We start from the raw sequence: 21,503 nt of genomic DNA on the forward strand, positions 1-21,503 counted from the left end.
CACCAGGATATGGTGTTTTTTTCCTGTGTCCTCATGAAATAACCCTGGGAACTTTAATAAGCACTTTAATAAGTACAGCAGGTCATACTGGTTTCAAAACAGAGGGAGATTATAGATTTAGATTAGATATTAGAAAAATTAGAAATGTTCAAGGCCAGGAAGGATGAGGCTCTGAACAACCTGATCTGGTTGGAGATGTCCCTGCTCCTTGCAGGGGGGTTGGATTAGATGACTTTGGAAGGTCCCTTCCAACCCTAACCATTCTATGATTCTATATGACTGGATCTGGGGACACCTTCCCAGCATGTACGCTGATAAAGGGCACATATCATTTTGTCACATAACCCTGGGTGGAGATAGGGAAGGGGTCCCCTTGTTCTATGACCTAAGTTACAATATCTTCTTACTGCTACATGCTACAGGACCACATTTACCACTCTCCATTCTGGTGTAGTTAATTGGATAGCAAAATTAATCCCATTCATATCTCTGGATCATACCTCCAGTAGGTGACATGTTATGAATGTATTTTTTGGCGTCTCTTATATTATTTGGAGTAACTGGCACCAGCTGGTCCTGCTGCCAGACTTTTATTCGGTTGGAAAAGCCAATGATATTGAAGTGGTCTTCAGGCCTTAGGTCCTGGAGAATTGTGAAGAGAGCTTCTTTGGTCTAGGAAGAGAAGAGAAAAGAGATGAGTAGGCACAATGTCACTGCTTTAGTGATGTCCTTCCCTGTCTAAAGGCCTAATCTCTATGGTGCCAGGTATAAATATAAGATGAAAGAACAACTCTTGCCCAAAAGATCTTGCAAAGATGTGAGACATGCCTGGATCTAACTAAGCTTAAAAATCATGCGTAACAACTAGGATAAAAGTTCACAGTGACTAGGAGAACCATGCCCTGAACTAAGAGTTACTGAATAATATTGACCAATACCAAAAGCCTCTTGGAGTTCTTCTAAAGCCCTCTACACTTGCAGTAAGCTGTAAGTGGCACATGGTTAAAAAGGTTACTTAGAAGGTGAAATGCCTCTAAATATGTCAAGGATGCACATGCTCTGTTCACAATTATGATACCAATTGATATATACATACCCCAATAAATAGTTCCAGCAACTGGCAAATGTTTAAGCTAATATGTTCAAATGAATAAGAGATAAAAAGAAGCCCTGACCAGTCATTGCAGATTCTACCTGCTAGTCAGTTTTGTCCCATTGTCACTTTATATTGCTGTTTGTCATCATCGTAAGTATAGGCAACCAAAGAGAGGAAAGCTGGTATCAAGACCATATCATAGCAAGACAGAGTAAGGTTCATGGATGATGGGAAAGACAGACCACTAAGGCTAAGTCAACAGGAAGAGTGCAGATCTGTCCAGGACTCCCCAGTGTGACCAACTTTGATTTAGCAGCCATGCAGCTGTGTTCATATGGAGACAAACTTCAGCTTAGTAAGACCAGCTGAGATAAGATGCCCAGAAGTAGTCTCTGTCCATGCAAACGTACTCTATATTGGGATGCAAAATACATGGGAGGAATACGAGGCAATATCTGTAAGCAGACGGGTCAGTAGCTTCTCAGCTCTGCGCCTTCTTGGCCACCATTAAGCCTTTCAAATTCCAAAGAAAGCTGTGAAGGAAATAATATAGTGGACTCATCAGCATTTAAAGGTTTCTCTCATGCGTATGAGGGAAATATGTGACGGGCTTGTCCAGAAAAAAATACAGAAAGTAATCAACAGTGCTGGAAACCACATGTTTCTAGGCCTGATGTTGCGATGCAAAGACAGTTTGGGAAGGAACTCAAAGGATGGATCAAGCTGTCTCATCAGTATCCCTCTGGATTCCTCATTGAAGCTGATGATGCAATGATGCAACTGCAAACAAATTACCAACCGCAGTGGAATCTCTAATCCTCCCAGCTGGTGACTTGGCTTCCAGTTCAATCTGAAGTTAAGGGGAATATTTCCCATAGCTCCAAACATTTTGGAACAAGGTCTGGAATCCCTCCCTGACTGTTTCTGTCCTCTGTATAAACCATTTTCTTGTGTAGGGATCACAAGATTCATCGTTCCATTTGCATAGCTGGAACATTGCTCCACGTCTCACCACCACGCATTTTATGAATGTTTCAAAGAATACTAAGCCAAATGCTAGTGGAAGAAGCTCTTTCAAAGAGAAGGGTTCACATCCCTAGGTTGATGTGCACCAGTAGGTTCACATCATGATGTGCATCAAATAAACCTTAAACAAGAGGAATGCCTGCTCCAAACATGAGGGCTGTGTCCCCAGTCTAACAGACCATAGAGAACTTCCTAAGATTAACTGAATAGTCATTATTTGAGAAATAGCCATTATTTGAGAAGGTTTTACACTCTCTCATCTCCTTTTTTACCATAGCCTTTGTACTGTAAATATGCATTAGATAATACATGACATCACCCTTCAGAGGGACACTCAAACATTCACAGTCCCATTTTACAGAAGTGAAAACCAAGGTACAGACTACTTTAGTAATGATGTCAAGGCAACAAATGGAGAGTTTTCCAAAACTTGGAGTTTCCAGCTTTGTATCTAGTAGGCTAAAGTATCTCATGCATGCATAGAAGGGCAAAGCAACAATCACACAGTGTAAAGGTCTCTTGGATTTATTTCATGATAACAAGAGTGGCCCATGCATTTGTCCTTCAAAGAATGGGATCAAATTAAGCAGAAAGTGAAAATGGAGAAGCTTCTGTCCTGAAAGAGTGTGATCATGCCAATCTCTGCTGAAGAAAATTTTGGGCAGAATGCTAAAGCAAGAAACAATGAGACCAAACAGCTTCCCATATGCAATATCCCTCCTCCATTCCCCCCTAGGGTAGGCAAGGGGTAGAAACAGAAGTGCCTAGAAGCAATGATTTGGAGGGAAACTCCCTGAGCTTCATTACCCATATTATAGCTCTGATTATAATTAACATTACTTGACCTTTCCCATTGCAAAACCCCTCTTTTCATTTTTTTTTTTTTCGCAATTCTGTCAAACTGCACTTTTCTCAGAGGGATTCATTGGACCCAAACAGCTGTGTTGTTTCTAAGAACAAGGCAAGATAAAAAGTAGTCTTGCTTTGGCCTTCTTGCAGAGAGAACGCATCTCACCTCCAGTGGGCTCAGAAATTCCTTTCGACACTCTTGCCTGTGTTCAGCCAAAACACAAAGAAAATAAAATGAAAAGGAGAAACAATACAGAGCAGCAGTGCAGTTTGTATGTACGCAGCATCGAAGCTGAATTGCAGCAGGGTTGGGAGGGAACTGAAGCAGAGTTTCCTAGAAAACACAGCACTTCCCCACACCCTCATACAGGGGCCAAATGTGGGATTGGAACCATCTCTCTCTCCCCTTCTTTCATTCTCTCTTCCCTTTCTGTCTCTTATTTTTGTCACAGTTAAGTCATTTCCATAGAGTTTGAGTCAGTCTTTCCCAGGAAAAATTTCTGTCATATTTTAATGGCACAGCCAGCCTGGGTTCTGACACCTCTGTCATGTGCTTGTCTCTGCAATTAAAAAAAAAAAAAAAAAAGAACCAACAAAACCACCTTTGAATTCGTGTAATATATACATACAAACATATGTTCAAGTGTGTGTATGTGCACCTGGTTTTGCTCCAAAGCAAACAGAGTTAGGGAGGCCATATGGTTCATTCTCCTGTAGCTTTTACCTCATCCCCAGTAAAATTCAAGGGTGGGATTCAGCTTTCCCAACTCAGTCATCAGAAAGCTGGACATTGCATCTAATCCCATCTCTAGGCAGGGAAAGACACCTCCAGAGAGTAATCCATCCCATCTGTTTTGGATAGGGTTTAGGATGGGCTGAGTCATTGTCTGGAAGTGCCTGTCTCCCAGCATTGCCTCCAAGAGGCTGAGTAGCTCAACTGTAGAGAAGGTGAGAGTCACCTCAAGACCAAATCCTGCCCAGTCCTGAGCACTATAGTGCTTACTGGTACCAAAAGGAGCTGAAGTGGCTCTCCACTTCTCCCTGAGTGCTCTGAATTGGCTGGCTGACCCTGTGTATTTTCATCTCTCTTCCCAGTTCCTAAGGACCTCCAGGTTTAGACTGAAGACCGCAGTCCTCACTGAGTGGCAGCACGCACTTTGCTACCAATATCCTTCACCCATAAATGGGCTGCAAGAGAGACGTGACTTCCCTCCAGAGGGCTGGATATGATTCAGGAGCTGGCAGGCAACAGCAGCTTTAAATATGGAGAACATCCTTGTAAAAGCACGCTACTTGAAATCCTCAAGTACACAGCGATGACTGAGCACTCTTGGTGCCCAGCCCTCGCCTCCAGTCCCCAGGCAACGATTTGCAAAGCTCTTCGCGCAGAGAGAGGCCTGGCAGCAGCTTCAGTCAGGACACAGCAGCAGGTTTCTCCTTCTGGCCTTGTAAGGTCACAGCTGGAAGTTCTCCTGGCTCTGAGAAGCCAAGGGCTGAGGCTGCCGTGGGATTCCCAAGCCGCTCCACTGCTGATGGGTTCTTTGCACTTCCACTTCTGCCTGGCCCCAGTGAGTCATAGCACTGAAACTTGTGCCAAAGGCGCTCTCCTTCAAGGCAGAAAATTAACCATTTCTTCCCTGCTGAGGGCCAGATCGTTCCTCCACGGCTGTACAAGACGTCATTGCTTCATTTTGGGGATAAGCTGGGCACAGATCTAACCCACTCACACTGAGAAAAACAGTTTAAAGGTCCAGCACCCTTGTGCCAGGTGCTGTAAGGTGAAACACTTCTGCAAACGTGTTTGCCTGGGGAGATGCATTTTTGTGCAGAGGGTGGAGCAAGGATTAAAGGAGAGGGTGGCAGGAAGGAATAATACAGAATAGTTTAAAAAAAAATCAATTTTTACCAGTTTTGAATGTTTTGTAGCTATCAGAGACAAGTTTTAAATCAGGATTTAAAAGAGGATGACTCAGTGGAGGAAGATTCCTCCATTTCCCCCAGATTAGCACAGATGAAATTGAGCTGAAATGTGAATTGCCTGAATTGCCACTCCAGTGCATTTGAGTCAGGAAGCTGTAGTGGTGAATAAGTTGTCAGCGCAGCTGGAACCTAGGACTTGAAAAAGTTGCCTCCAGGGCTACAAAATATCACTCACAAAATCCAGAGCAGAAGAGTCATGATCTACAACTAAGGACAGGTGGGATGACCATGTCTGCCAGGGAGTGATCACAACTTTTTTTCTATGCTCCAGAAAAAATGAGAAGCTGAAGATGAGCTTGCATTGTCTAAATGACCGATCTGGAGACAGTGTCTTCATAAGTCTACAAGGTCAGAGACAAGCCAGCTCCCAGTCACCACTCTGGTCTTTGTTGTCACCTCCACACCGATATCTGAACATGTAACACAACTGCTGCTCTTCTGGTTCTGGCTTGCTAAGGGCTCTGCATCATGGCCAAGGTGATTCAGGGCTGTATGACCCCAGCAACAGCAGGAGATTACTCCCTCGGCTACACTCCAGTTTGGCTATGAACTGTCACCTTCGTACCTGACCCTTGGGGCTGGCTCTGACAGACCTCACTTAGCTAACAGCAGCGGAGCAAAGCATGGGAAAGACACACTCCAGTGGGACAGCTGAGAGCCTTTAGCCCTTTCCTGGGTCAAAGAGCTGCCTCAGGGACATCTGGGATGATGTCAGACCATCTGGGCACCTTTTAAGAGGAATCTAAGTACCCGTGACATTTCTCTCACAGTCTCTTGTTTGTTTGAGGAGCAGGGTGAGGGCAAAGGCTGGCTACTCTGAAAGCTGTGCAGTTCAAAGGGAGACAATGTGTGGTTGTTAGATGCCATGGCATTGCCAGACATCACCCCTGCTATGAAGCAAGCTGGGAATTCAAGCACCTCATTATAATGCATGTCCCAAGCCCACGTATTCACACTTTCCATTGCCTAGGAGCACTTGTAAGTGTGCCATCCTAGGCCCACATCCTCTGTGCCAGTTTCATACCAGTCCATTAAAAAAAAAAATAATAATAATAATCAAAAGACTTTCAGTTCATGCTGAGTCCAATTCTGTATGGTAGTGAATCTCTGCAGCACTACAGAGTAACTCAGCCTCTCTTGGAAAGAGCTTCCAGATGCAGAGGGAGCTCTCCCAGCACCCACCCCACCAGTGCCTCTGAGATCACCCTGGCTGCACCCTGCACGCCCAAACACAGCTGGCATCTGCCCTCGCAACGGCTGGGCAGCGAGACGTCGACACCCGTGACACAGCCCCTTTCCAGCTTCAGCCAGCACAGGGAACCGCGTGGGCTCGAGATCAGTCAGTCTAAAGAGCACAGCTAGCAGAGGGGAAAGCATTCACCACCAAAGCCTTTGGAAAGCAGCACCCACGAGCTGAAAGTGCTGCATGAGGACAGTCTGTAGATAACAGACATGGGACCATCTGCAACCATACACTGAAGGATGTCACAGCTAGAAGACAAAATTTCAGTAGGCTTTACTTTGTCCTTCCAGATTCTCTGTGGGAAACGATATTTTACAATAAACGAGCTAAAGCACTAGATGTAAGCTCAAAGGGAATTAGGAACCCACAGCTCTGTCGAAAAGCTCAGAAATCAAATCTCCTGCGGCAAGAAGGAGAAAAATACAAGTAAACATGCTGTTTGGCAGCACACTGCAAGGAAGTACAGGGAGAAAAAACAGAAGAGCTCCCCTCTCTCCTTCATGCCCAATGAAGGCATGAACCTTCATTGCTTTGGTTCATGCCTTTCCCTTTCCAAACATGCACAGGCAGCTGATAAAAAGGTCCAGAGCTGGCTTTTCCAAGCTACAACAGCAATATCTGGTCAAATCTGCCCATAGTCTGTGAGAAGGATTAATACTGTGACTTAAGGGAAGGCTGGCATAAAGTCCAACCTGAATTGGTGCTATCAAGGTCAGACAAGGTACTGCCATAGACTTGGTTTTGGATCCAGTAGCCAAGGGAAAGGTGGTGTGAACTCCACTGATATTTTTACAGGGAGGAGCTGAGGTACAGAAGGCATAAAGGTTTGGGCAGTGTCGTTCCTGCTGAGATCTGAAGCCGCATCTTATGAGTTTTGCTGTCCTCTATGTCCCAGTTTCCTTTCTGCCCACATATTGCAGATCACGTGCCAGTTGCCAGCAACTTCTGTACCAAAAATGTGTTTTAACCCATAAGTGTATCCTTGAATGTCTTTACCTTCCTCCATACCCCTCTTGGGGAGGACAATTTGCCCTTTCTTCCTCTGCAGGGAGTGCCATGCAGTTCAGGGACTGCAACTAACCCCCTCCATGTCAATGTATCTTTGTGCTTTCTTCCTGGCAGGCATTGATGACGTAACCAAGGAAAACTCCTTTGGACAACAAGCATTTTGTTTTACACTCACACTGGCCTGTGAAGGGAGGGAGCTTTGTTGGAGAGCTCTGGACAATAAAGGCCTGTCTCCAGTCCATGGTCCAGTCTCTCTCCCTTGAGCATCATGGATCCCCTGCTAATACCTTAAACATTGCTGACTCCCTGTATGGCCTTAGGAAAAGTTGCTTTGTAGTTTCCCTGTCTGCAAAAGAAAATCTCCAGCATTTAGAGCAACCGCTTCTATTGCCTTTTCTGAAAAAGATTTTCTGCTTAACATTGAGTGAATCACTCAGCTCCACATTCATCCAGGGCATTTAAGCACTGGAATTCTGCTCAGTGGAAGATAAAACTGTCTGTGAGGATGTGGACAAGCTTAGCTATCAGTTCGGGTAGCTGACTTCTCTAGCACTTAACAGCATGGTGAGGATAAATACATGAAAAACTGCAAGATGATCTGATTTCTCAGGAACTTGGGTTTCATGTGCCCAGAGGGCAGAGTAGACACTCAGTCTTTGCAATCTCACTGTGGTGTCAAGGATATAAAGAAATGCTTGTACGAAATTTTAAGGAGGAAAGCTTTTATCAGCACAAAGCATCGTTGCTTCAAGTCCTTATCAACAGTGAGGTGTGGATAAGATTTGGAGTGGTAAACTTTTCTGTAAAATAAGCCAAAGGAAAAAGTTTAAAGGCTGCCCCACAGTGTCATACTGAAATAACCCCACTGGAAACAACAGGGCTACCCGGGCAGACAGCCAGACTGACACAGCAGTGTATGAAAGCCACATTCTTGTCTTGTGCTTAGCTCATTTTAGGTGGGATCGCATCCCATAACATGCCAGTTGGACACTCAAACCCCCATCCTGCCAGCATGACAAACAATTTCCATGGAAATAGCAGCAAAAAGGTCAACACCAAGGGAAAAGTGCTCCATGCTGTCAATGTAGAGCTTGACAGCTCTCCCTCTGCCCATCCTCAGAAGATGAGGGTTAGCCCCAGAGTAAAAAAACTGTTCCAACAACTCAGGACTTTCATTCTCTATCACACAGATCAGCTGCCGACACAGTGCTGGGAAGAGCTGACATGCCCAAGAGGCTGTCCACAGCACATCCCCTCGATTTCAGCAACCATTAGCTGCTACGTTATGCAGCAGGAGCTGGGCTGAGACACAGGTTGCTGTGCTTTTCACGTTGATTAGCCTCCATTCTTCATTGTGCAGCCACTCTCTCACAGTGGGTGGCTCAGCAATCTGCCGCCTACCAGGTTGGCAGCTTTCTAGCCCCTTCTTAGAGCATCCTACTTGTGTGCCTAACCTGCTAGGAGAGATGCATTGCTCCTTCATGGAGACATGTTTCCTCTCCATAGAGGAAAGATCCATGCTGTTTCACCAAGGAGAGATTGTGCCATTCCTACTCAGGGAGAAAGTGTTATTTCTCCATTAAAAGAAGTGCTGTACTTCCACAGAGATGAAATATCTGTTATCCCTCTGCAGAGGCTGTGGCTCTGTAGCTACCTCCTCTCATAGCCTTGGCCCTTTTTCCTTGGACTGTGATACCTCTTATTTTTAAATGCGACTTTGCCATTTTCATCTCGAGTAAGTGAGGGATGGTGATGATGGTTGGCGGGCTGGAGCAAAATCTCGGCACTTTTGCTCAGGGTTAGCATTAAGCAATACAAGAGCACTAAGCTTTCTTTTAAAAAAGCAAACTCACCTGTTTTCCCACCTGATAGTCTGCCACAGGGCCTTCACAGTCCTCCAATACCTACTTCCCTTCCCACTTTCCCTATTTCCAAATCCTCTCAGCAACTCCAGCTCCAGGATCCCCACTCCCTCCTGCACATCTCCACCCCGCAAGCCTTCCCCTGCCCATTTCTATCCCAAGCCACTGCCTCAGACATGAGCACAGGACAAGTCTTTGCCCAAAAGTCTGCAGAGAAGAGAGCAGATGTTTTGAAGAAGATGAAGTCACTACATCAGGGGTAACTATCCAAACAAAGGCTCACTCCTCATGACACGCATAGCATCATATCCCTCATTCCGGAGGGACCTCAAATTATATCATGTAGACCTCAGAGACAGAACTGCCTGTGAACGCTGTTTGATGACTTCATACAGGAATACAAGGAAGACCTCACTCCAGCAGGCTTCCACAAGAGGTCCCACAAGCACTTCTGAGCTCCAGCTGCTCTTCACAGTTAGAAACTGACTGCCCTAGTTGAGCAATGGTGATAAATATTAGGGTGAAGGGGTATTTACTTGGAAATAGAAATGCTGTTGCAAGCAGTGTTAGACTAATAATTTAAGTCTTGGCAAAGACCAAGACTCGGGGGATCATGTACAGCTCTAAGTCCAGCCATGATTTTGCCAACTGAACAGACAAGACTCTGCAAAGGGACAAGCACAGACAAAGAAAACAACCTACCTAAGCTCATATAACAGACTCGCGATCAAAACATGAATAGAAGCCAGGTCTGCCTTCCAGGTATTGCTCCAGCAACTGGAAAAACACAATTCCATCTTGGAAAGGACTATTAAAGAAACTCAGATCTACAGCTTCACAGACTTGCATGTGTATGCCAGGGCCTTGAGCATACTGACAGGCTTTAATGTCTCTGATCAGCCTCACGTGGGGCTTCCACCCGCACCTCTGCCCATTAAAGCTCCAGCCTGGACCCTCAATCCCAATCGAAGTCTTGGGTCAAGACCTCTATGACCCTGATCCATGGGCTGATTTCCCTTTTAACCCTTCTTTTTCACTATGGTCTTGTCTGGTGACCACTGGGCTGTGTCAGTCACTTCAGTAGAACCTATTTCAGTTCACCCTTTGATAAATTCAGCGAAGGCCCCACTGAAAGCCTTAGGAAAACTCTCAGTGCCTTCATGGGGTTTCAGTTCAAGCTTCAGCAGTATTTCCACACCAAACTCCACACTTGTCTTTGATTCCCATTTACTCTGGACTCAATTAAGTCAGTTGCCATTTATAGATGGGCTGGGGTTTTCCTGGGAAATTCTGTCTCTCCTACTGCCTCAGTATGGACCAAATCAGCTGAGGCCATGTTGGCTGTCAGTCCTAAGACCAGAAGCAGACGGTCCCTGTCCTGACCATCTGAGGGTATCTTGCTCTGAGGGTTACTTGTTTCTCTGTACGACCCTGTTATCATTTATAAATTTTAGGGTTTGGGGAAGGCAGATTTTTTTTGCTGTGTGACAGGTACTTGCACCTTTCTTGGAAGCTGGGCAATGAAGGTCTATATGCATCTGGTGTCTTATTTAATGTAGTGGTTCCTGTATTCCATACCGACATTTACAGAGAGGACTGAGATGACACAGCTGTTGTGTATTGCCAAATAGGAGGCAGCTGCATGAAGTTGTTGGTGCTGAAGACACTGCAGGAAGCTCTTGGCTCACTCAGGCTGTTGTTTTCCGGTAGAAATGGAAAAGCTGACAAATCTTTCCTCTTCACAGTAACTTTGAACTCACTACAGGCTGTAATTAGAATTAGCATTTTTTTTCCAAAGTCCTCTGGTGATTTAAGGTGGTTCTCCTTGGCAGCAGCCATTATTTGGACTAATAGTCAACAGCTCTGCAGCAACCAGCAGAAGTCAGTGGAGTTTGGAGAACATCGAGTGTTCAGGTGCTTGTCTGCTCTCTCACCACCCTGAAACTACTCAAAGGGAGTCGGTGTGCTGAGGCACAGAGGTTTAGGGATATGTGTATATAAGGCGCTCAGGCCCTCAGAAGGGCTCAGACAGTGTGGGTCATGAATCATGGGTACCAACAGTGTCCCTTGGATGGATGCAGGCAAATAAACCAAAGCATTTACAAACACACAGCAGGTCCCAGCTTCAGTTGAGCTCCTCCTAGCGCAATTAACCTCAAAGAAAATTACAGTTTGGCACACTACCATTGACAAGTTGCCAGGCTTGCGGTGTAGCCAACTGTTTAACTGAGTGTGTGGGCATTTATTGCTTGTGGGAAAGGTAAGGTGAAATGAATCTATGGTGGAAACAACTACATTTTATTTTACTGCCTGTCTGCAAAACATCTGCAAATCCGTCCTCTTGTGGACACATTCCTAGCTTGGGACATGCTTGGTCTGTAACACTGAATTGCAGGTGATAAAGGTCCTTTTTTACCATGTTTAGTGAAGCTGAGGATAATCATGATAATCATAAGGTGGTGAACCTATAACTGGCCCCTCTTTCTCCTAGTTATAGCAAGGTAAAACTATGTCCCTCTTCACCTCTAAAGCCAAAGGTACCATGAAAATCAGACTGCTCAAATGGCAAATAATTTCACTTCCCAGTAAACCTTGCAGATATAACCCGTTCCCCAGGCTCTTCTGGCTCCTGTTAAAAGTAACTATTCCACACAGAGCTTACTGTCTCTTCACAAACGAAGGAACACAGCTTGTGAGGACAAAACCAGTACTTTCCTTGCCAGTGAGACAGCAGTAATTACGTGCAAAGTCTTGAACACATGAAAAATTTTTTATCATGGTGCTCAAGATCTCCCTGCCAGTGCACGAAGGTGAATGTCACAAAGGCCCAGATCCTCGGTGGAGGTGGACTGCTACAACACAGTTGAGTTTACTAGACAGTACCAGAGTTCAGAGGCTGTGAAAACTGCAGGAGGAATACGCACATTAGCTGGTCTTCCCCACAAAGCTAACATATATCTAAGTGATGTGAGGGGAATGTCTCTAGGGTCTTAATGATTTGATTTAAGCTGATCATCTAGTCTCACTACATGTGTTTGCTACTGGGTCTGGACATCTTGTTGCTTCAATGACTGAGATATCTTAGGAAGAAAGAATGGCACAAAAACATAAAAATTCATATAGGAAAAGGAAAACCTTGGGAGAGGAAAAGAAGACATGACTCACAATTAGACTGTGGGAACTGCAGGATGCATGAAATCCTGACCCGATTTGAGTTACTTTCCATTAACTTCACGAAAGCAGATGAGGGAAGAGCACAACATCTCCTCAAGTTACTATAGAAAAGGGTGCGCAGCTGACGTCTCTCATCCTTGCTTATAAAACCCTAAAATCTGTCCTTTGTCGTAGTTACCGCAGCTGACCCGCACGAGCAGTCTTTACAAGTGCTGACTGTATTTTCAGATGGTCTTGCACGTGACTCAGTAGGGAGCAATGAGGAAAGACAGTCCCATGGGAATTCCCAGCTCTCTGCACACCACCATAGATCACCACAGCTGCAAGAGTCTGAGAGAAAAGAAGAAAAGGAGACATGTCCTCTGCTCGGATGTATCCTGCCTCGGATGTATCCTGCTCGGATGTATCCTGCCTCCTCCTGTATTACGGCCATTAAGATGTCTGTAATTTAACATACATCTTAATAACAACAGCAATTGAGTAAAAAGGCCACTGAGCAGACATGGGTCAAGGCTGTAGCTGATCACACTTTCTTAGTGTACTAAAAGAGGCATATTATTCAGCCAGTCCTAGATTTTGGTCTTTTCTTGACTAATCTGTGTGGGTTTTTTATGATTTAGGTCATATATCCACGAAATTCTATTTTCTGGAGCAGTTGAAGTCTGAGGAAGATAAATGCTTCCTGCATATAGCATTCCTCCATAACATACCAGTGGTTCTCCATAAAAAGCATATGTCTGAGATAACAGGGCAAAAAATTGGGTACATCCTCGACAAAGGTTCTGGCTAGACACTTCTCTCACTTCAGGCTCAAGAGGCACCTATTTGTAGCTAATTAGCCTGACATTCAAGTGTGTTTAGCAGTAGGAGCTGGCTAGGCTATGAAGTAGACCTTCAAGGGTTAATCCCTGGCCGTGTTGTTTCTAGTAAGTATATGAAAAAGAAACACTAATACGCTCAGGAGGAGAATAAAAGCTTTCACAGTACAAGGTTAATCTTGCTGACCCAAGGCATTATTTGCACAGCTCGCAGTAGCACCAAAGCCCTTCAGAGTCTTAATCTCCCTGGTTCAGTGCTGTATCGCCGACCGTCTGCTTTCAGCATGCAGGACTGGGTGCATTTGGGCAGTATCTGTTTATTCTGTGAGGCAAGGCAGGCATTTGCCAGAAGAAGGATAACAGAAAGCGAAGAGCCAGGCTCTGTCCACAGGAATTTGTAAAGATTTAAAGGCATCTTCATTCAAGACCTCATTCAGCATAGTACTCAGTATGTTTGTTAACAACTCTCTGCTACTCTAGTCACTGGGGAAGATAATTAAGAGCCATAGAAGTCATGCTGCATTTTAGCTCACAGTGGAGATAATTTGATTTCATATGGGACATAGCTTCTAAATTAAGATTTATGACCACTTTTGAAACCCAGCAGTAAAGGTTTTAGCAGAGACAGAAAGGTATATATACTCGCAATGTCCTTGTTCAAAGACAAAGACAGAATGATCACGGTCTGTGTTTTCAAGGACATTTGGTTTACTGTTGGTGGCTAAGGAAGAAAAATAAAGGCTCTCAAACAACCACATTTTCCAGTAACATCAGCAAGTTCCAGGCAGGCAACCAAGGAGCCTGAATGGACTAATTAATGCCCCTTAACTGGCCAACATACAAGTCCAAGCCTTCAGTCATTCTAGTAGAGTTACCACATCACACCATCCATACAAACTGAAACTGAACCTACATGGAAAGTGTCACTTTCCACTGTCATTAGCTCAGCCACAGTAAGAAAGTAGAAGGTAAAGATGTGGCCATTCAACAGAGAGAAGCCAACCAACTACTCCGTATCTCATGCCTGTGGGGCAAGCCTTCAAATGGAAGGAAACAATACTAACCCTACCAGGACTTTTCTCCTTTTCTGCGTGGATATTATGGTTTTGCCAAGGTAATTTAAAGACAGTAGTATCTTTTCTCTGTTCTCATCCCATCCCCACTAACATGATAATTTCTCATTGCAGGTAAATCATCTCGCCTTAAGGTTTCTTCAAAGCCTCCTCTCACCTCAGACATAGCAAACATTTTGCAGAAGAACCCATTTGGTGAGAAAAAGTCTGAACCAAGCTCTCTGCAACCTTACAGCCAACCAATCTATAATAAATGCAAGGACCTCACCTGTTTCAGTTTCGTTCCCACCATGGAAGCACTGCTGTCAAGCACAAATACAACATTCTTTGGCAGTGGAGGAAGATCTGTGGGCGCGAAGTAGTGCACAAAATACCCATTCAGAATCTGTGGAAGAGCAAGGAAGTCAGGAATTGAAGGTAGGTCACGATGCAATGTTCCACACACATCATTATGGGATATTTGGTTGGGCACATCTGATCCTGTTTTCAATGTCTGTCTACATTGGAGGATATGAGTTAGTATCCCTGGTCCCCTGTTTATCGAGACTGGGGGAGCTTTCTAGAGCTCTCCATATCTCCTTCCATAGTGGACATGAACATTGGGATTTCCTTCTAAAGGCAGTAAGAATACTTCCAAATTCAGTAAGGGTAAGTATGTACCCAGGGATCAGAACTGCAACATGTGTTTGGGGAACTGGCCTTGTATCCAGATATATACAGCCAATATATTGAGAAACTGAAAAGCAGATACAAAAAAATAAACTCAATGAAGTAGTGACCTGTGTTTTTTAACTACATCTTGTGTCTGCCAACTGACTGGTTTTATTTTGTATAGTTCTTACGAGAGAGAGAAGTAGCCTTCACTTGGAAAACATTTTCTAGGACATTTGGAGCATGCAAGACAATTGAACCATCTCAGATATAGTTAATAAAGAAAAGATGAGTCACATGTACAGTACCTGAACATCCCCAATACTCAGCTCCCTGTTGACATCATATCTAATGATGAAGTCTCCCAAAATGCCATTTCGGGCAATCCTAGATTGCTCGACAACAGTGGGATTGAATGTAACTTTAGCTAAGGTTTTGGTATGTCCAACTACAGTAGAAGGAGGAGGAGAAACATCACCTGTTGAAATAAAACCACAGTATTGTAAGTTTTTCCCATTGTCTTACAGATGTCTAAGTACAGCACACACAATGTCACCATGGAGTCAGGTCAACTAGCACAGTTACATACTGAGATTAAAGATTTGGCTCACCAGTGATAAAATAAGAATTTAACAACCCCTCCCCTCTAATTCTGAACTGAAACCAACATTGCAATGCTATCAGGGATATAAATGTTTAGGCAAAATTCCAATGCTCACGTCTATTTGGAGGTCACTGAACTCAAAGGCCAGATATTCTCGGTATGACTGTTAATTGCTTTCTTTAAATTATCAACTTCAAACATATATGTGGTACTCATTCCAGCCAATTCTAGACATCTAGAATGCAGATCCTGTACCTGAGATCCTGCCAGTCAATGCAAGTATGATTCATTTGAACTGTTTAAACAGTTCCTCCAGGATTAGATGAATCATACTGCAGATTTCTCCCTATTGATTATAAAGAGTTCTTGAGGTGACTTGTTCAGATGTAAGGTAGGCATGTGAGGTGGGACTGATCTCACCAATTGATTGCTTGATCCGACAAGCATCTTATGTGTAATGTCTACATCTGAGGAAGTCATCTCAGCTGCCTTTATGTTCTGCAAAGTGTCATCAGTATAGTTGCTGCAATTTCAGTCTGACTGATTGAGACAAAATCCAACACTTGCTAGTGCGGTCATGCAAACTGCATCCCTGAGACATAATTCACCCTAATCTCCAAGAGCCCTTCCTAAGTCAGTGAAGAGAGATGTGCCTTTCAGAGGGCATCTCAGAGAAAGACAATAATTTAGCTCTGAGTCACCCTAAAGGAACATCTTGTTGTCTTGTTAGCTACATTCATTTTCTAAAGTTGAGGGATATAGTGATTCCTTGTCGTCTTTCTGTGTGGCCAAAATCCCACCTTACTCTCTTCTAGTGTGCCAACTGGTCATTCCCTCTGAACTTTGTAAGGACCTTTACATGAGACTAACCAAAGGTCAGATTTGGCCTTGAACTTCCTCAGATTTCCAGGGCTTTCCCCCTTATTGCAACAAGCTATTGAGAACACCAAAACAGATTCTCAACTGATGTTCTTCTTGGGTGCTTCGCCTCTCACAGTGATTATTCCAACACTCCTCTGAGGCACAGAACTTCTATTATATCTGCTCTTGTGCTGATTAAAATTGGTGAGAATGAGCTTCTTAATTATACTCTGGGGGGGGGTCTCAAATTTTTGCCAAAGATGGCCCAAGAGGTCTGTGGCATGGCAGGGAAAAGAAAAAAATGGATAAGGTCCAGCTTAGGTGTTCACAATACAAATACCTACATCTGAGCTTATTTTCTAGGCTCCTGTTACGCTCAGTGGAGATTAAGTCAAGAGTGTCAGGGGAGATTAGGATATGATACATCTGTCCAGACATAGACAGGGTTCCTATAACACTGGGAACCTCTCCAGGCTTCCTATAACACTGTCTATGTAACAAGGAGTGGCACTTCTCCACCTTTGTAAGTGCCTTGAGCAGAATTAGAGGAATGCAACGTGACATCTATATGCAACATTGAACACAATCCACCTCACATTCAGATCCCACAGTGATTTACAAAATCAGATACATATGATTATGTCAATTTAACAAGTGGGAAAATGGAGGCATGGAGTGGTTACCTATACCACCTGATTTCCCACAGGTCAAAGTCCACAGAAATGCATGGGACTAGGGTTCTTGTGGGTTTATGAAATGGTTAGCCAAAGCTGTGACATTTACTCTAAAGTGCTGTGTATAGTCTAGGCTCCTCTAAGCAAAGGACTGAAAATAAGAGTCTTAAATCAACAGCACTCTAGAATGTTACTTCTATGTCGATTTGGCTTTACTTCTACAGCTGTCCTGTGAGTGCATTTGAATAGACAAGGCACAAGACCGTACTGTTGTGGCAGGGAAGGGTTTTCTCATTGGCCCAGCTTCTACACACATAAATTATTGTTGGAGGACCTGGAATGTGAAGCAAGCTCATCAGCAAGAGTCTTGACCAAGGAGGTTGAATGATAGCTATTACTCAATGTCAGTAAAGTTAAGAATTGACTCTGCATCATGGCTTGTCTCACTCTGCCAATTCCAATCCATTAATCCTGACAGAAACAGAGAGAGAGGTCCCAGCAAGTACATTGAAATCGCTTAAGGACACTAGTGTTGAATCTCAAAGGGGGCTTATAAAATGATGACTCAGAGCTTTGATATTTTTTCTAAAATCTGTGTACAGTTCAGATTTCTCCTGGCAAAGAAAAGTAATAAATCAGTATCTCTATAAGATTTTGCCTCTATCTTGATTTGGTTTTACTTTTATAGCTGCTTTTTGACCTGATGAATCAACAGATGTAATATGTTTTTAATACGCAATGCATCAGATTTGCTTGTACTGGTCTTCATGGATTTTCCATCTGTCTTCTATCACTTCCAAAATCCCATTTAACTGCCAATGTGTGGGAAATGTTCAGAATTCATAGAAATGGCTTAACAGTTCATTTATATTTTCTGATCTGTTTGAGGGTTTCACATTACTTCTCCTCAACTGCTGAAAAGCAAACATTGCCGCTGGTTAGGCTGCCTGGCCATAGCACATCAGGGTTAGCAAAAGTCATTCTCACACTGGAAACAGAAGCTCTCTCCTTATACCTACTGCACATATACTTCTGCACATTGATGGGTAAGCACAATACGCTGTGCAGAACAGCAGGAATTCCAGTCATAGCATTTCTATGGACTCTGACCATCTGAAATTAGCTGAGTTAGGTAGCCACTCCATGCCTCAGTTTCCTCACCGGGGCAATAATCACACGTATCCAGTTTTGTAAAGCACTGTGGAATCTAGATGGAATCATGTGGGTCACATTGCACTCCTCTGTTACTCCTCAAAACACTCTTTGGAGGTGAGAAATGTCATCCCCTGTAACACAGACGCTTTAGGAACCCCTGGAGAGGAGGTTTCCAAAGGTGCCTCACATAGCCATTGTCAGTGACAAGAATATCTGGGGAAGCTCTCTCATGTTCTTCATAGCCACTGATCTCCCATCTACAGGATGGAGATTAAAAACAAAAAAAATTATCTGATAGAAAAGGTCCAAAATAACTTTTTTTTTCCCTTGAAATAATAGAAATCTGGTCTGGAAGGCAGGTTATCTAATTCATTCCATGTTCCCAGACCAAATCCCTTCCTACTTGGTTTTATAACATGGTCCGGAAACACCCCAGACTTCCAGTAATGGAAACTCGGTACCTGCCCTTGCCAGTCCTTTCCAGAGCTTCACTTTTTCACTGTTAGAAATTTTCAGTGTCTAATTTACATTTTTCTTTCTGGATTATAAACCCATGATTTCGTGTTCTTTCTGTTATTGACATAGAAAGCACAGTATACTTTTCCTCCTTGCAGCAGCCTTTTTTAATATTTTAATACAGTAACTATTATTTCTTTTTTATGTAGCACTTGATATCTGGATCACAATTTCTCTCCTCTGTTTAGTGGCCCAGTTCTTTTCAAGCAAGTGACTGAGAGAGGAAAATCCATGAGAAATTGCACAGTACTGAGCATGGATGAACTCCAAAGACTTGAGAAGGTCTGTGCTCACAAGGAGGAAGTTAACAGGGCCTTTAGAGAATCTTTCCACCAAATTCAGCTAAAGAAGTAAACAGAGCAGGAAAAAGCATTTTTCATACAAAACTGTAGTCCTCACGTGACGAACAGTTAAACGTAAATAATTTTGGAGACTAGCAGATTAGAGGATTAGCACTCAAATGCAAAGTTCATCCTCCACTAACGTGTAGAAACTTCTAGACAACTGTGATAAGAAATAAAAATCTTTCTGAGACTTATGACTTTGAAGAGAAATAGTCATTCTCAAGCAGCCTAGTGTCTCCCTACCCAAGTTCATGACTAGTTCTCACACCACTGCGCTGGAGGAACAGGATGAGGACAGTCTTCACTAAGGATACTGGACAGGACATCATTCAGAAAATGGCTCCATTCTGAGGTCACCAGAGAAGGCCAGGATCATTGGCCTCAATGTCTCCTGTTCTGATGTTTGTATGTGACAGAAGAGAACACCTGCACGTGCCAAAATATCACTTTCCAAAACTCACATGCCGAATATCTTCCTTTGGGAAAAACACAACTCCCAGATGGAGCTGTGTACCCAGGAGTCACTGTCAAAGGAAATACCCTGGAAAGACCTGTCATCACATTGCCTCTCCTCCATATTCAGAGAGGATGTAAGCGGGACCTTCCAAGAGCCTCTATCTATAGCAAAGCACAGCTTGACTTTGCATAAATCACTGGAAATTTGTGGAACCAACACCAATCTTTGTATCTTGGGCCCTTACACTCAAAACCAGGCAGATTTTGTCTCTTAACTGCTTCTGCTCCTACTGCTGTTATTTCTGTGCTGTTTTATAAATAGGAGGAAAAAAAAAGTGTTCTTCACTCTTTCTCATCACGCGACATCTTCTTTCTACAGGTCTTTAAGTTTTGTCTCTTTTGTTTGTCACAGATTGTATGGGTACAAGCAGTTTGGCTACGGCCAAAAGTGCAAATCTTGAGTGACCATTAAACAGATAAATTGTTTTTTCCACTATGCTTCCTGCATGGCACATTGGCTCTATGGATAGCATGTAGAAAGCACCATAAATGTAAGAGGATTGATCCATGAAATAAAGGCAGATCAGTCATTCCTCCACTTTTGGCCATCTAAACTGTTGTGTTGGGTTTTTTTATCATTAGTTTTGGTAACAGAGTTTGTTACCACAACAGGTTGGCATTTCAGTTGTGAACATCAGTCAGTGCTGGTGCTCATCATCTGGAGCTGTCGATGACTCCAAAGCCAAACGTATTTGATTTTCAACTTAATTTTCCTATCCTACACTGGATCTTCAGTACTGGTACTCATAAAAATAATGCAGTTTCTTATCCAGGTCAGTCAGAGTCAAAAGTATCTAAATTACTTGTGAAGCTACATCCTATCCTCAACAATGGTTTCAGGTTGGTGGAGCTTTGGACATATTACTCAGAATGCCATTTAACTGATGACTTGATGTCACAATACATTTTTCACTCAGTACTCTCAAGGTAATTTATTAACACTTATCAAAATATGAAGATGATCAGAGGGCTGGAGCACCTCTCCTGTGAGGACAAGCTGAGAGAGTTGGGGCTGTTCAGCCTGAAGACAAGAAGGCTCTGGGGAGACCTTACAGCAGCCTTTCAGTACCTAAAGGAGGCTGACAAGAGAGCTGGAGAGGGATTTTTGACAAGGGCATGTAGTGACAGGACAAGGGGTAATGGCTTTAAACTGGAAGAGGGTAGGTTTAGATTAGACATATGGAAGAAATTCTTTACTGTGGGAGTGGTGAGGCACTGGTACAGGTTGCCCAGAGAAGTTGTGGATGCCCCATCCCTGGAAGTGTTCAAGGCCAGGCTGGACAGGGCTTTAAGCAACCTGGTCTAGTGCAAGGTGTCCCTGATCATGGCAGAGGGGTTGGAACTGGGTGATCTTTAAGGCCCCCAACCCAAACCATTCTGTGATTCCATGAAAATCTCACATTTTATCATTAACCATGAGATACTATTGACATATTTGTAGGTATAGAAAATTGAGGAAGAGAGTTTTCATGACATATTCAAACTCAAACCAGTTAGGCAGTACCATTTTCCAATATGCAAGCCTCTGTTCCTTATTAGATCCTTTTTAAAGTCATGACCTCCCATTTGGGGCACCACAGGCAACACAGTATGGCAGCATCTGACATACTTAGGGGCCACTTATTTACCAGATTGCTACCATGCTCTCCAGTTAAGTAATACTGAAGAGTTTTAAGCCACAGGAGTCGAAGAAGAGACCAGACACTGTCCTTTTTTTTGTTTGCTCCCAGTTTGCAGACTGTCTGCCAAGCAGCCTGTCTGGCCTGGCACACAATTTACCCATCTTCACTGAAAAACCCATAGCCTTCCCTGGAGGTCTCACTGCATGCACAGATCTCTTTAGTCTTTGGGCGTCATAGGCTTTGGAGGGAGGATCTAACAACTCAGATGTTTTGCTTTCTGGATAAAACTTGAGAGATGTCAGCGGACTGGAATACAGTGGATTTCCAAGTGAAATGCTCCTTGCCTTAGCCTTGTCCTCCCTAGGAATATTCTTATGGTTTCCATTTGTGTCCAGGAAGGCAGGAAATTCCTGTTGTCTGCTCCAGCTGTG

The 21,503-nt window shown here is 43.6% G+C and overlaps 1 protein-coding gene across 1 annotated transcript in view; it reads right to left on the bottom strand.

Annotated features, from left to right (window-relative positions):
- Window positions 1–21,503, bottom strand: part of ITIH5 (inter-alpha-trypsin inhibitor heavy chain 5) — a 49,612-nt gene that overhangs the window by 14,215 nt on the left and 13,894 nt on the right. Inside the window, exons 6-8 of the mRNA XM_086744801.1 lie at window positions 15,089–15,258; window positions 14,398–14,514; window positions 501–672 (exon numbers count right to left, since the gene is read on the bottom strand). Of these exons, the coding sequence (XP_086600927.1) occupies window positions 501–672; window positions 14,398–14,514; window positions 15,089–15,258 (459 nt within the window). The remainder of the gene's footprint in view (window positions 1–500; window positions 673–14,397; window positions 14,515–15,088; window positions 15,259–21,503) is intronic.

This window comes from Chlamydotis macqueenii, chromosome 1 (genome assembly GCF_036417535.1).
Source record: "Chlamydotis macqueenii isolate bChlMac1 chromosome 1, bChlMac1.mat, whole genome shotgun sequence".
NCBI classification, from domain to species: domain Eukaryota; kingdom Metazoa; phylum Chordata; class Aves; order Otidiformes; family Otididae; genus Chlamydotis; species Chlamydotis macqueenii.